General features: G+C 43.0%; 1 protein-coding gene across 1 annotated transcript in view; it reads right to left on the reverse strand.

Annotated features, from left to right (window-relative positions):
* Nucleotides 1-12,177, reverse strand: part of pola2 (polymerase (DNA directed), alpha 2) — a 28,325-nt gene that overhangs the window by 13,898 nt on the left and 2,250 nt on the right. Inside the window, exons 4-10 of the mRNA XM_084331301.1 lie at nucleotides 11,022-11,079; nucleotides 10,347-10,456; nucleotides 9,809-10,008; nucleotides 8,661-8,749; nucleotides 7,600-7,752; nucleotides 5,605-5,667; nucleotides 1,200-1,251 (exon numbers count right to left, since the gene is read on the reverse strand). Coding sequence (XP_084187427.1) covers nucleotides 1,200-1,251; nucleotides 5,605-5,667; nucleotides 7,600-7,752; nucleotides 8,661-8,749; nucleotides 9,809-10,008; nucleotides 10,347-10,456; nucleotides 11,022-11,079 — 725 coding nt within the window. The remainder of the gene's footprint in view (nucleotides 1-1,199; nucleotides 1,252-5,604; nucleotides 5,668-7,599; nucleotides 7,753-8,660; nucleotides 8,750-9,808; nucleotides 10,009-10,346; nucleotides 10,457-11,021; nucleotides 11,080-12,177) is intronic.

Here is a 12,177-nt window from a genome sequence, read left to right on the forward strand (position 1 = left end):
TTAGACAAAGGCAGGGCCACTGTAGGAGCCAAAACTACCGCAGCCCATTAGCCATGATGGTAATAAGTAGGGATGTCCCGATCATATTCAGAGCTGATCACGGAATATTTGAATTGATAGTATCGGGTATATTAATCCCAATCAAAATCAGATTCTTGTTAAAAGATTGTCATTAAAAGAATTTATGATGGGGCGCCCCAGTGGCGAACCACATAGCGCGCTCAGCCGCAACATGGCCGACCCGGGTTTGACTCCCGAACCCGTCGTTATTTGCCGAATGTCTTCCACCCCGCTCTGTCTCCCATTCCTCCTCTGTCTCTCTCTACTGAACTGCCCAGTAGAAATAAAGCGATAAAACGCCAAAAAAATAAATCTTTAAAAAAGAATTAATGACAACCATTAAGGGGAAACTGTGATGTAGGCAATTATTTTTTTCTTTAAGTAGGACTATTAAATTACCACGCATATCTTACCTACATTGAAATGGTTTTACTTTTTCTTTTTTTTTTTATTATCTTTTCCCCCCTCCATTTTCCTCCGATTTTCTCCCATCCCAATGTTAGTCGTATGCCAATTCCCAATCCCTTCCTGGTCGCTGCGCACTTACCCCCCACAGTCAGATCATCTGGGAGAGTGGAGGCTATTACGTGCTTCCTCCGACACACGTCCAGCCAATCAACCGCTTCTTTTCACCTGGCAGCGCGGATGCTCCCTGAGAGGGCGTAGCGTGTGGAAGGATCACACTATCCCACTCAGGTCCTATCCGCGCTTAGCAGGCGCCCCGACCGAACTGTAGGAGTCGCTGTTTACAACGACCCGGACCCACCCCGCCAGCTTCTCCCACCCTCTAATACAGCCAATTGTATTAGTGTGAACGGCCAGCCAAGCTGGTGACAACCCCGGAGCTGTGAGCTGGATTCGAACAGGTGAATCCAGCTCACAGCTTCGGGGTTGGTGACGAACGCAATCTCCGCTACGCCACCTAACCGCCCTCCGGTTTTACTAACTTTAATATATTTGAAGTGTGCACCGTACTGCTATATTATCTTGGAAAATACAAATATTGGATCGGCGTATCGGCAGATACCCATTATTAAATTACTCGTATCGGGATCGGGGCAGAAAAACTTGATGGGTAGTAATAAGGAGATGGATACGTGCGTTTGACAGCCGGCTGTCCTTCAAACATATTTTCTTACCCTCATCCACCTCCATCTTTACTTCAGGGGAGTAGAAGGGAAGAGGGACTCCCTAAAAAAAGACAAGAGGATAAAACGATCAAGAGAGGAGACACTGCATCACGCTCGGTTTATAAAACCACAATTAAAAAAAAATCCATCTAACATGAAAGTTGATCTTGAGTTAACATTGGCTTATAGTTAGCGTGGCTACATGAGTAGAGCTCCAGACTCATGATCAGAAGATCACCGGTTCAAGCCCCGGTCAAGGCCGTTGTGGGAAAGTGGTATTGTTGTCCAGCAGGGGGCACTCTGTCCTCTGGACTAGTCAGTAACAATGCCCGTTACAGTGATAAAGACACCGTACAGCTGCGAGTGCCGTCCTTCGGATGAGACACTAAACCGAGGTCCTGACTGAATTTGGTTATTAAAAGAAAAGAGTAGGGGGTTCCCCGACGTTCCTGGTCAAATTCCCAATCAGGTCTCTGACATCAAGGTCACCTAATCATCCCTTCCCCTTAATTGGCTGATATCAATCCCTGTCTCCTGAGCCGTTCAGCCATTGTGTAGTGTGAAGTCAGCCTGGTGCCAGTGTATGGCAGCCATTGAGCCTGCGAAGCCCAAGGTTGGGTGCTACCAGTGGTGGTGAAGGAGGCCATTTCCACCCTACATTGTAGGGAGCGCTTTGAGTGTCTAGAAAAGCGCTATATAAATGTAATGAATTATTATTATTATTATAAATGTTGTCTTTTGTTTTGAAAACACTTAATTCTGGTCAAGGTACTGAAGGATTTGGGGTGCTTTTTCAATGTATGTGATGTATAGATTGGGGGGAGATGATCACAGCTAAAACGGTGAGATCGAAATGTGCATGGAAGCAGGAGACGGTGGTTCAGTAGAGCAGGGTGATTGTTGTGAGACACACTGCCAGCGAGAGAATGTTTTGAATTCCTTGTAAGAACAAACTGATAGCGAGAGCGAGGGAGAGGGGTTCATCTTAATGAAACAGTAGAAAACTGCATTTTAATGTGCAAAAGGTTATTTAGCAGTTGTCATGACAACACGGCACATGACAACCAGAAAGGGTGGGCTATCGTTGCTACGGCGAGGATCTATAAGTCGAACGGTGTTTCCGGGTGTAAGGCAGACTAGAATCTGACCAAGAGCGAGTAGGACTGAGATCACACAGAAGACACTCTCTCCTCTCATCACAGAGAGGAGGGGGGGGGGGGGGAGAATGCCACATCATCATTAGCTTCGGCTAACGCGAGGAGTAGGCCTGCCGCGATAAGCAATAAATCGATTAATTGCCGCGATAATTAAAATGAATGCAATGATTTTGACGGGCGCGATTAATTGCTATTTGCGCGTTTGTTTTAATGAGGCGGACCCAGTGCCCCTTGTCAGTCACTGTCCGTGTTGGGAGGCGGGCCGCTGGCTTTACTACAGAGCACAGCACAGGAGCTCCGTGGGGCTAACGTTACCCCTCATTGTGTCTATTCTACTAGCATTAACGTTACTCATACAAACAGAGTAAACACAGTTTTCAATCAATCAATAACAACATTAACGAGACCCTCGTTGTGTCTATTCTGCTAACGCTAACGTTACCTCTCATTGTGTCTATTCTACAAGCGTTAACGTTAGCTGTAACGTTACCAGTCGCGTCTATTTGCTAACGTTAGCATTAGGTAATAACCGGTTTAAAATGGATGGTGATTACCTCACGTTGTGTCTATTCTACTAGCATTAACGTTACTCATACAAACAATCAATAGCGAGTTATATTGATCACGCTATGTACGATAGCCATGCTAAAACGCTAGCACAACATTAGCACCTAACCTAACAACAAGCCTTAACAAGTCAGCGATCTTTTTGCGAGACTAAACTCTCCGCTCGGTGGCAAATTGTGTTGATGTCGGTTTTGTTTAATCAATAAATGAGGCAGAATACACAGTGACTGTATCCTTTGTTTATTGCACTTGTGCCTGCTGCAAACATAATGATTATGAAATCCTAGAGACGCGTCTCTATTCTGACCAATCAGTGGTCTGCAGTGTTTCACGTGACTTTTCTGGTACCCAAAGTACCTGATAATCGCAACAATACTTCCGGTCCGGTCGGTGGGCTTCAAAATAAAAGTCTAAAATACCGGAAAAGACGGAGCGGTGGGCTTCAAAATAAAAGTTTTGGGAAATAAATTTCTCCAAAAAAAAAATTCTCTAACCGGTCGCAATAATATCGCTTATCGCGATATTTTCGGGGGCAATTAATCGCCCAGCAAAATGTGTTATCGTGGCAGGCCTAGCGAGGAGGGTTAGGCTAAAGACCAGGCCTGACCACTATTGGACATAACAGCAAAAGGACGATGATCTGAACACACCGAAAGATCATTAGAATAGACTCTTCAAGGACAATACAATCTGTTAACATCTGAGCTGAGGTTTCTGTTTATCAAATAAAACCACGCTTTTCCTTGTAAGGTATTTCACGTTGTCGAAGTGTCGAATTCTTACGGAGGTGGAGAATTAGTATGGTTTGCGGATTGTACTAACGGGGAGAGATAAGGATCTTATCAGCCAGTATAGAGACGTCAGGACCATTAAAATGACACAACGCAGAGGAATTGGATGGAGAGAGGATAACACAAGAAGACGTGATACTGGCCAGATTTATCAGGATCTAACAGTACCGACCATGAAGAATCCTATGAAGGAATTTAAGGGCTTAGGTTCCAACAATGATCTATTCCATTCAAATTCTAACAACAACAACAACCTTTAAAAACACTAGGCGTGGCCTAGTGGGCTAGGACGTGTTAAAAGATATTTGGCAACATCCATCAGTGATAAGTGTTCCATGTTGAAAAGTCATGAAAACTACAGTTATCCTTCTATTCATTCCCAACAAACTGCTGTTGCTGTAGGTAGGGCGACGCAAAACACATGACTTCCAGGAACATCCTACCAGACACCAGTGTTCAGGATAGCAAATGTAAAAGCGTTCATGAACTGGGTACATCAATCGTTGATGGAAATGTACTTGACAATGTTTGAGATTATTATTGAAACATAACTGTTTTGCGGCATTGTAGGGCTGACCTCGACTAGTCGACTAATCCAGGGGTTCCCAAACTTTTCAGGCCAGGACCCAGAAAATAAGGCGTCAGAGAGCCGCGGCCCAATGCACATCGTCAGGCTTTTTTTTTTTTTGCCAGGCGACCGATTTTTTAAGCCAAATATCACTTAAATCCTATTAAGTTAGTTCAAGTTAGTTATTCATTTATATGTGCTATTTATGAGAGGGCTAACTTGTTGCAAAATAATGATAATAATAATAGCCTCATTAAAATACTATTGTTGCTTCGGTTGTTTTCAGCGTTTTATGTGCATAATCTGTTATTTAGTTTGAAATGTTCGTTGAAATAAGTCGATTTTTCGTTTTTGTTTATTTATTAAGTTAATATAAAACCATATAGTCACATTTTAGAATACAATAGAATAGAATTTTAGAATACAACTAGAAACACTGTCCTGGCCTGCTTCTAAGTTCAGTGGCCTTAAAAAAAAAATTTTTTTTTTTTTGGGAAATCATCTCGCGGCCCACCCGTGGCTGCTCGCGGCCCACCTTTGGGTCGCGACCCCGACTTTGGGAACCACTGGACTAATCGATCGAAAGGAGCAGTAGTGGACTGCCAACCTCTTAGTCGAATGCAAAAAAAAAAAGATATATATACACTTTTCTGCCTAAGAAAATGGGCACAGAGGCACTGAAAGAGGATTTCACCGGTCTAATGAACACACTACTAGACAAATATCAAGATGTATCCATCAGTGGACCAATTGCATGCGTTCGCAGACGACAAGAAGCCTTCAGTCAACTCCTTCAGACATTAAGCAGCCCCCACAGCCCAAATGGAATGATCCAAAATAAATAAATAAAATAAAGTATAATATATGTATTATTACACGGGTATTACCGGCAGATTTTGGCCAATCAAAGTCGACTATACAAATCCTTAGTGGGGGACAGGCCTACTGCATTGCAAAGACCGGCATTGCTACGATGATAACAACACGTGCTCCAAGAACGTCTTCAGGCGGCAGGTGTTATGAAAGAGTGCATGTTCAGAGAGACCGTGTGCACCATGAACATCACAAACTCTGAAGTATAATATTATAATAATAATAATAATAATAATAATAATAATAATAATAATAATAATAATAATAATAATAATAATAATAATGCAGGACCTCTTTAGAGGTCTTTATTCGGCATGCAACGAACTGGACATGCAATGGAAGCGGCACACACACACACACTGTAATACACACACACACACACGTGCATTGTCTTTTTCTCAGTTGCTGATGCGTAGTAAAGCATGAATGAATGGGCTTTTTAGAGGAGGCCTACTGACCGCATACAGTTTTGAAGCCACCAGCTTTTTGCCCGTGGTGTTCATCCCCTCCATCATTACCACCTGGGAAGAGAGAGAAAAGACACAGGGATCACAGCTGGCCGTCAAATCACTTTCAACTAAATCAACTCAGGAAGTGGATCTTCAACGTTAAAATAGAAGTCAGATCCACTGGAACCCATTAAGAAATCATTAAAGGACCATACCAGTCTAATTTTGACTTCTCTCCATTACTAGAGATTGTCCCTTGACTCCCGTCTCCAACTAATTCTGTGCTCATAGGTGTATAAAGTGAATGTTTTGGTAGATTTCAGCCTACCTTTCACACTGACATTGATGTTGAAAAGGCTTGAGAAATTATGCTCCATGAAATTTGAAGGTCACTAGGCATAGGTAATTTACCCTTACATTTAATCACTGTACCGTTTATTTTTGCTAAAGTTACTGTATGACCAGTGGTGCAGTGGTAATATGGGAACTGGTAACACGCCGCGCGCGGGTACGTGCATGCGCACAGAACAGATTTCTTTTCATTACTGAATGATTGTATTATTATTCTTCCAATGTGATTGCGTGGCAAATACATTTCTTTGTAAGAATATATCTGCATTTTGTCAGTACAAGATTAATCAGTGATCACATTGAATTAAAACATGATTATTTCCAGTGCCACGATTATTTATTTCAAGAGAAACAAACAGGCAAATAGCCTACCTTAGTCAATCTGGACAAATACATTAGGGCCTATAGACTAGAAAAAAAGAAAAGCCGCTTTAAATGCGGTTACTTGCCTTGTTGTGGAGTGGCAGCTGTCTCTGTTGTGGGGGGCGCGGGCGTTGGAGGTTCTCTTGGGGAGCGGCGGTGGCATCGTTGGTTCAGGTAACATGATACTGTTGTCAAATGATCTGTTTATATCTGTTTGTATTTGCGGGCGGGGGCGTGGTTGAAGACGCGCTTTTGTTATGGGTGGCCGGGTACTTAGCGCACAACAAATGGTTGCGCGTACACGCGAGTACACATCCGTGCGCGATCGCGCGTACTTCTGCCTCAGTGATCTGGTAACACGGCGTGTAACCGCGTGTGACCACGACTGCACCACTGTGTATGACTACTACATGCTATTCAAATTCACGTAGCACCCTGGACAACAAGCGCACACAACTGAATTCGGAGGTTTGACGTGTGAATCTTGTAGCTCACTGGTATTTCAAAAGACTTTCAAGTCTCATGGAGTATTTTCCACCCCTTTTCAACATCAATGGTAGTGTGAATGGTGTTTAGAGCGTTGGATGCCAAACTTCAATTCGTTGTACTGTACTTATACAGCACAGAGAGCATGTGCATAGAATGTAAAGCAGCAGGCATTTTACTTGTGACCACTGTTGGAGTTTCTCATACTTAATCCGAGAACCCAGAAACTCTCACAGCAGACTGCGTCGTGTGATTGAGAGCTCCTGGGCACAGCTTACCGACTCCATACAAGAAATCGAAGGCTCTCAGTGGGAGCTACTAAACCCCCTCCCTCTCCTGAATTGTTAAGAGTGAATACTCACCAACAGGCCATTACGTTTATGCGTTACTCAGCCCTGCCTTCTGCATAATGATTCACCGAAAGTGGGATTGTTAAAATGTTATGAAATTGAAATCACGCTGGCTTTAAATAGCTTCCCGTCAGACTATCACATGGTCAATACTTTGTATTACAAGTCTCCTTCAGCTAAAAAAAAAATATATATATATATTTGCAAGCTTGCGTTCCTACTGGTGTATTTAGCTGTCAGAGTTCTCGGTCAGACACTGGACAAGTCTCCTCTCCAGGTCCATGGCATACTCTGTTTCTCTAGGTGGCTATATAACCTTCTGCACACAAACCTCAGTGCACAGGCAATTTGAGAGGCCACCACCAGTGTGTGACGTGTGCATGCATGTGCACAATGTGTGTTGCAGTGGCCCGTTTACTTCACACAGTGTGGTCTGAAGCTTTCTTCTTCTCACCTGACCAGGAAATAGGGAGTATTCTCTGAGCTCTGATAGGTCCACGGGTACTTGCTGGCCCCCCTGCTCTGGGCCTGCCTCCAATAGGACGGACTGTGCGTTGAGCTTCCCGTTGCTGTCGCAGCAGACCTGACCCAGCACAGTTACACTGTCCTAAACACAAGGACGGAGAGGGAGTTAAAAGAAGTGAAGACACACACACAGGTACAACCAAAGACAACGCAAAGACACAAAAGTAAATCTCTATCAGGCCTACAGCAATAGAAGCAGAGGGTGCACACGTAGAAGAATGCATTGCCAGTAATGACCGGTGAGACTGAGAGGGTGCTCGAGGTGTACAGTAAGGATTGTAAACACAAAAACAACTTGAAAGTCTCAGTTCTACCAGCCACTTTGTCTTGAGTCAGCGTATCATCAAATCAGCATTTCCTATTCTAACAAGGACACAGCCGAGTGAGTGAGTGAGTGAGTCTATGAGATGCTTTGCATATAAAAAGCTACTTCCACTGCCAGGGAATGCGATTGGTTGAGGATATTTTGAACCCACTTGCTACTGTGGTTGGTTGTTTAACCTCTTACCAAGCAACGTCGAGAAAACGAGAAGTGAATCAGACTTCAGAACGCACGGCGGTGGATGGCACAAATGGATTTTCTCGTTCTTTTTGGCGTCGGTTTACTAAAACGTCTCTCAAAGACCCATTTCTAAGACTTCAGTCTATGGAACCGCTGTGTTTTACAGCTCATAACTCTATGCTGGAATATTGGAATATGGAATCTTGCAACCACTAAAGAAAGATGTGAGTACACAAGTTCAAGTTCAAACCTCTGTTACTCTATTTCATTAGCACTAAAATTATTTACCTTTTTGGCATTAGTAACTTCAGAATGTTATCTTTAAAAAGAGACCAGGCTCATGCATGTGCTATAAGTATAAAGTATAAAGATAAGCTTTGCAAAATAAAGTATGCAGTCCTCAAGTTCAAGTAAGAAAATAGCCACTTTTCTGCCTGCCTGTTAAGAGGTTAAAAAGGTTAGTTTCATGTGGTATAAACATGGCCTACCTGAGCAGGCAGAGAGACAGGGGAGAACTCTTCAATGTTGAAGTGAGACCTCAGCCCCTCCCCCAGCTCCTCCATCTTATCCGTCAACACTGGAGATGACAGACACAAAACAACTCAACATCTGATATCAATCATGCTGCCAGCTTGACAACCTCGTCTTTCAACTTCCTATGAGCTCAGAACACTGCATCTAGAAGGGACGTGTTAGCCTTCCAAGTCTGAGTCGCTTGTTCTATTTCTTTACAAAGATCTTTCTTATGAGTATAATATGCTAAATAACAGCTTGAAGGTGCATTGTTTATTGGGTTTGGGAATAGCCACACTAACTAGCATATTTGTCACAAAGTTCAGCAGTAAACTGAACTGCTTCTACTGGTCTACTTTCACAGATGTAAACGATTATGCTTTCATAATAAGACCACAGTAATCAACCAATATGTTGGTTGACCAACAGTGTATTGCAAGGTCTGACATTGACCAAACTTGATATGCATGACCTTGGTGGGCTCTAGGTCAACTCCTGAAAAGGGGGTCAATGTCAGACCTTGCAATCAAAAGTTAGGGGGCGCACTGAAATTATGGCAAGGGTTATTAGCCCCCTAACTTTTGATTGCAAAGTCTGACATTGACCCCCTTTTCAGGAGTTGACCTAGAGCCCACCAAGGTCATGCATATCAAGTTTGGTCAATGTCAGACCTTGCAATACACTGTAAGGCACTGTAAGGCTACTGTCCTGCCTCACTTCCAGTGATGAAGCTAAGCTATGCTAACGGAGCGTCTATTCCCAAAGCTAAAATGCACGCACAGAGACAAAAAAGGTATGTATCTTCTTGTCTAACTCCAGGGAAGATGTTAAATAAGCTAATTTCCCAAAATGTTGGAGTTCCCCTTTAAAGATATACAGGCTGTAAAAGACACAAATCGTAATCATAATTGAAAGAATACATCTGAATTGGCAATATTGCAAGTTGTTGCAATAATCTATAATTGGTCAGTCACCATCTGCAGGTATCCTGAGATCGGCATGTGACTCTTCTCACCATCTGCAGGTATCCTGAGATATGCTAGGAGGATGCATGCGACTCTCTTCTCACCATCTGCAGGTATCCTGAGATATGCTAGGAGGATGCATGCGACTCTCTTCTCACCATTCCGAATGTCACGGAGCCTCTGGAACATGTATTTGTAGCTGCATCTCAGTGTCTCCTCTTCCCCCTCCAGGAACTCCACCCGCACACCCGGTCCCTGGCCCCTTCTCCCAGCCCAGCGAGTGCCCTGAACAGCCCCGAATGTAACAACCACCTCCCCCTTAGTCCCACGCTGGCTGTACTTTTGAGAGGGCGTCACACTGTGCAGAGAGAGAGAGAGAGAGAGAAAAGACAAAATGGTAGATAGGGCTGGGTAAAAAAATATAATATCAATATTGAATCGTTTCATTCGAGTAATCCAATATCAATTATTAAAATCATGAGATCAAATCACTATCTACATCGATAATTCATACATTATTTCAGTGGATGTGTTCAATGTTATTTATAGCAGGTCTCCCATCCTGCAGATGCCTCTAGTTTTTCTTGCACTGAATTTCTGCAGAACTAATATATATATATATTACTATGTGTGTGAATAGTAGACATGTGGTTTATTAGCCCAGTGCATGTTTGTGTGTAGTAATGTGTAACTTACTTAGGAGAGAAGCTAGCAGGGGACAGGAGAAGGCTTGGGCTGCTCAGCCTAGCGGCACTCCTCTTCGACTGGGGGTGCTCTGGGGTGGTCAGCGCACGTTTCTGAGAACCCTACACACACACACACACACATATATCAGTGACGTTGAGTCAACAATATTTGGATATGAATAGTTGAGTGGAAAGCTAGCTCATGAGCCATAGCCAATATTCACTAGGTATTATCACAGACATATTAGTAGAAATCAATGTCATCAAACTACATCTGGTATATTACCACTCCTCATTAGACATTATGCAGACATTGGGGGGGGGGGGGTGATCATTACTTAAAAAGGAAAGAGTATGTGAATCATACCAGATGTGACTTTGCTTTAAAAGGGATAGTTATGATTTGTCTGAATCCTAGCCCCATTTCTTACTTCACCAATAATGATGTTGATTGGTAGAGTCCTGTCTGTACAAGCTGACTGAAATCTACTTTGTGTGCACTCTGGAGTACATTTCAGTGAGCCTCAGTCAGCTTGTTCAGACAGAGGCCATTGACTTTGTATTGGCCAACTATCAGGATATGAGGAACAGCATGGATTATGCTGAGAAAGAACTCATCATTGGCATGTAAGGAATAGGGTTCCAAGACTCAGAACTATCCCTTTAAGTCAGACGGACAGCCTACCTTCGCAGGAGTGGAGTAGGAGTCTAGTAAACTCTCCTCCTCTTCCTCGGCTTTGATTCTGGTCAACACTGTTAAAGTATATGATTCACTTATAGTACCACAGACGACACATATCACAGCTTACAAAGTGGTTCATGACGGATAGTGATGTGTGTAGTGTGTGTGTATACTATAGAGCAGTGGTTCATGACAGATAGTGATGTGTGTGTAGTGTGTGTGTATACTATAGAGCAGTGGTTCATGACAGATAGTGATGTGTGTGTAGTGTGTGTGTATACTATAGAGCAGTGGTTCATGACAGATAGTGATGTGTGTGTAGTGTGTGTGTATACTATAGAGCAGTGGTTCATGACAGATAGTGATGTGTGTAGTGTGTGTGTATACTATAGAGCAGTGGTTCATGACAGATAGTGATGTGTGTAGTGTGTGTGTGTGTATACTATAGAGCAGTGGTTCATGACAGATAGTGATGTGTGTGTATACTATAGAGCAGTGGTTCATGACGGATAGTGATGTGTGTAGTGTGTGTGTATACTATAGAGCAGTGGTTCATAACAGATAGTGATGTGTGTGTAGTGTGTGTGTATACTATAGAGCAGTGGTTCATAACAGATAGTGATGTGTGTGTAGTGTGTGTGTATACTATAGAGCAGTGGTTCATGACAGATAGTGATGTGTGTAGTGTGTGTGTATACTATAGAGCAGTGGTTCATGACAGATAGTGATGTGTGTAGTGTGTGTGTGTGTATACTATAGAGCAGTGGTTCATGACAGATAGTGATGTGTGTGTAGTGTGTGTGTATACTATAGAGCAGTGGTTCATGACAGATAGTGATGTGTGTGTAGTGTGTGTGTATACTATAGAGCAGTGGTTCATGACAGATAGTGATGTGTGTGTAGTGTGTGTGTATACGAGCAGTGGTTCATGACAGATAGTGATGTGTGTAGCGTGTGTGTATACTATAGAGCAGTGGTTCATGACAGATAGTGATGTGTGTGTGTAGTGTGTGTATACTATAGAGCAGTGGTTCATGACAGATAGTGATGTGTGTGTGTAGTGTGTGTATACTATAGAGCAGTGGTTCATGACAGATAGTGATGTGTGTGTAGTGTGTGTGTATACGAGCAGTGGTTCATGACAGATAGTGATGTGTGT

The sequence above is a fragment of the Notolepis coatsorum genome (genome assembly GCF_963971535.1).
Source record: "Notolepis coatsorum genome assembly, chromosome: 16".
Taxonomy (NCBI): domain Eukaryota; kingdom Metazoa; phylum Chordata; class Actinopteri; order Aulopiformes; family Paralepididae; genus Notolepis; species Notolepis coatsorum.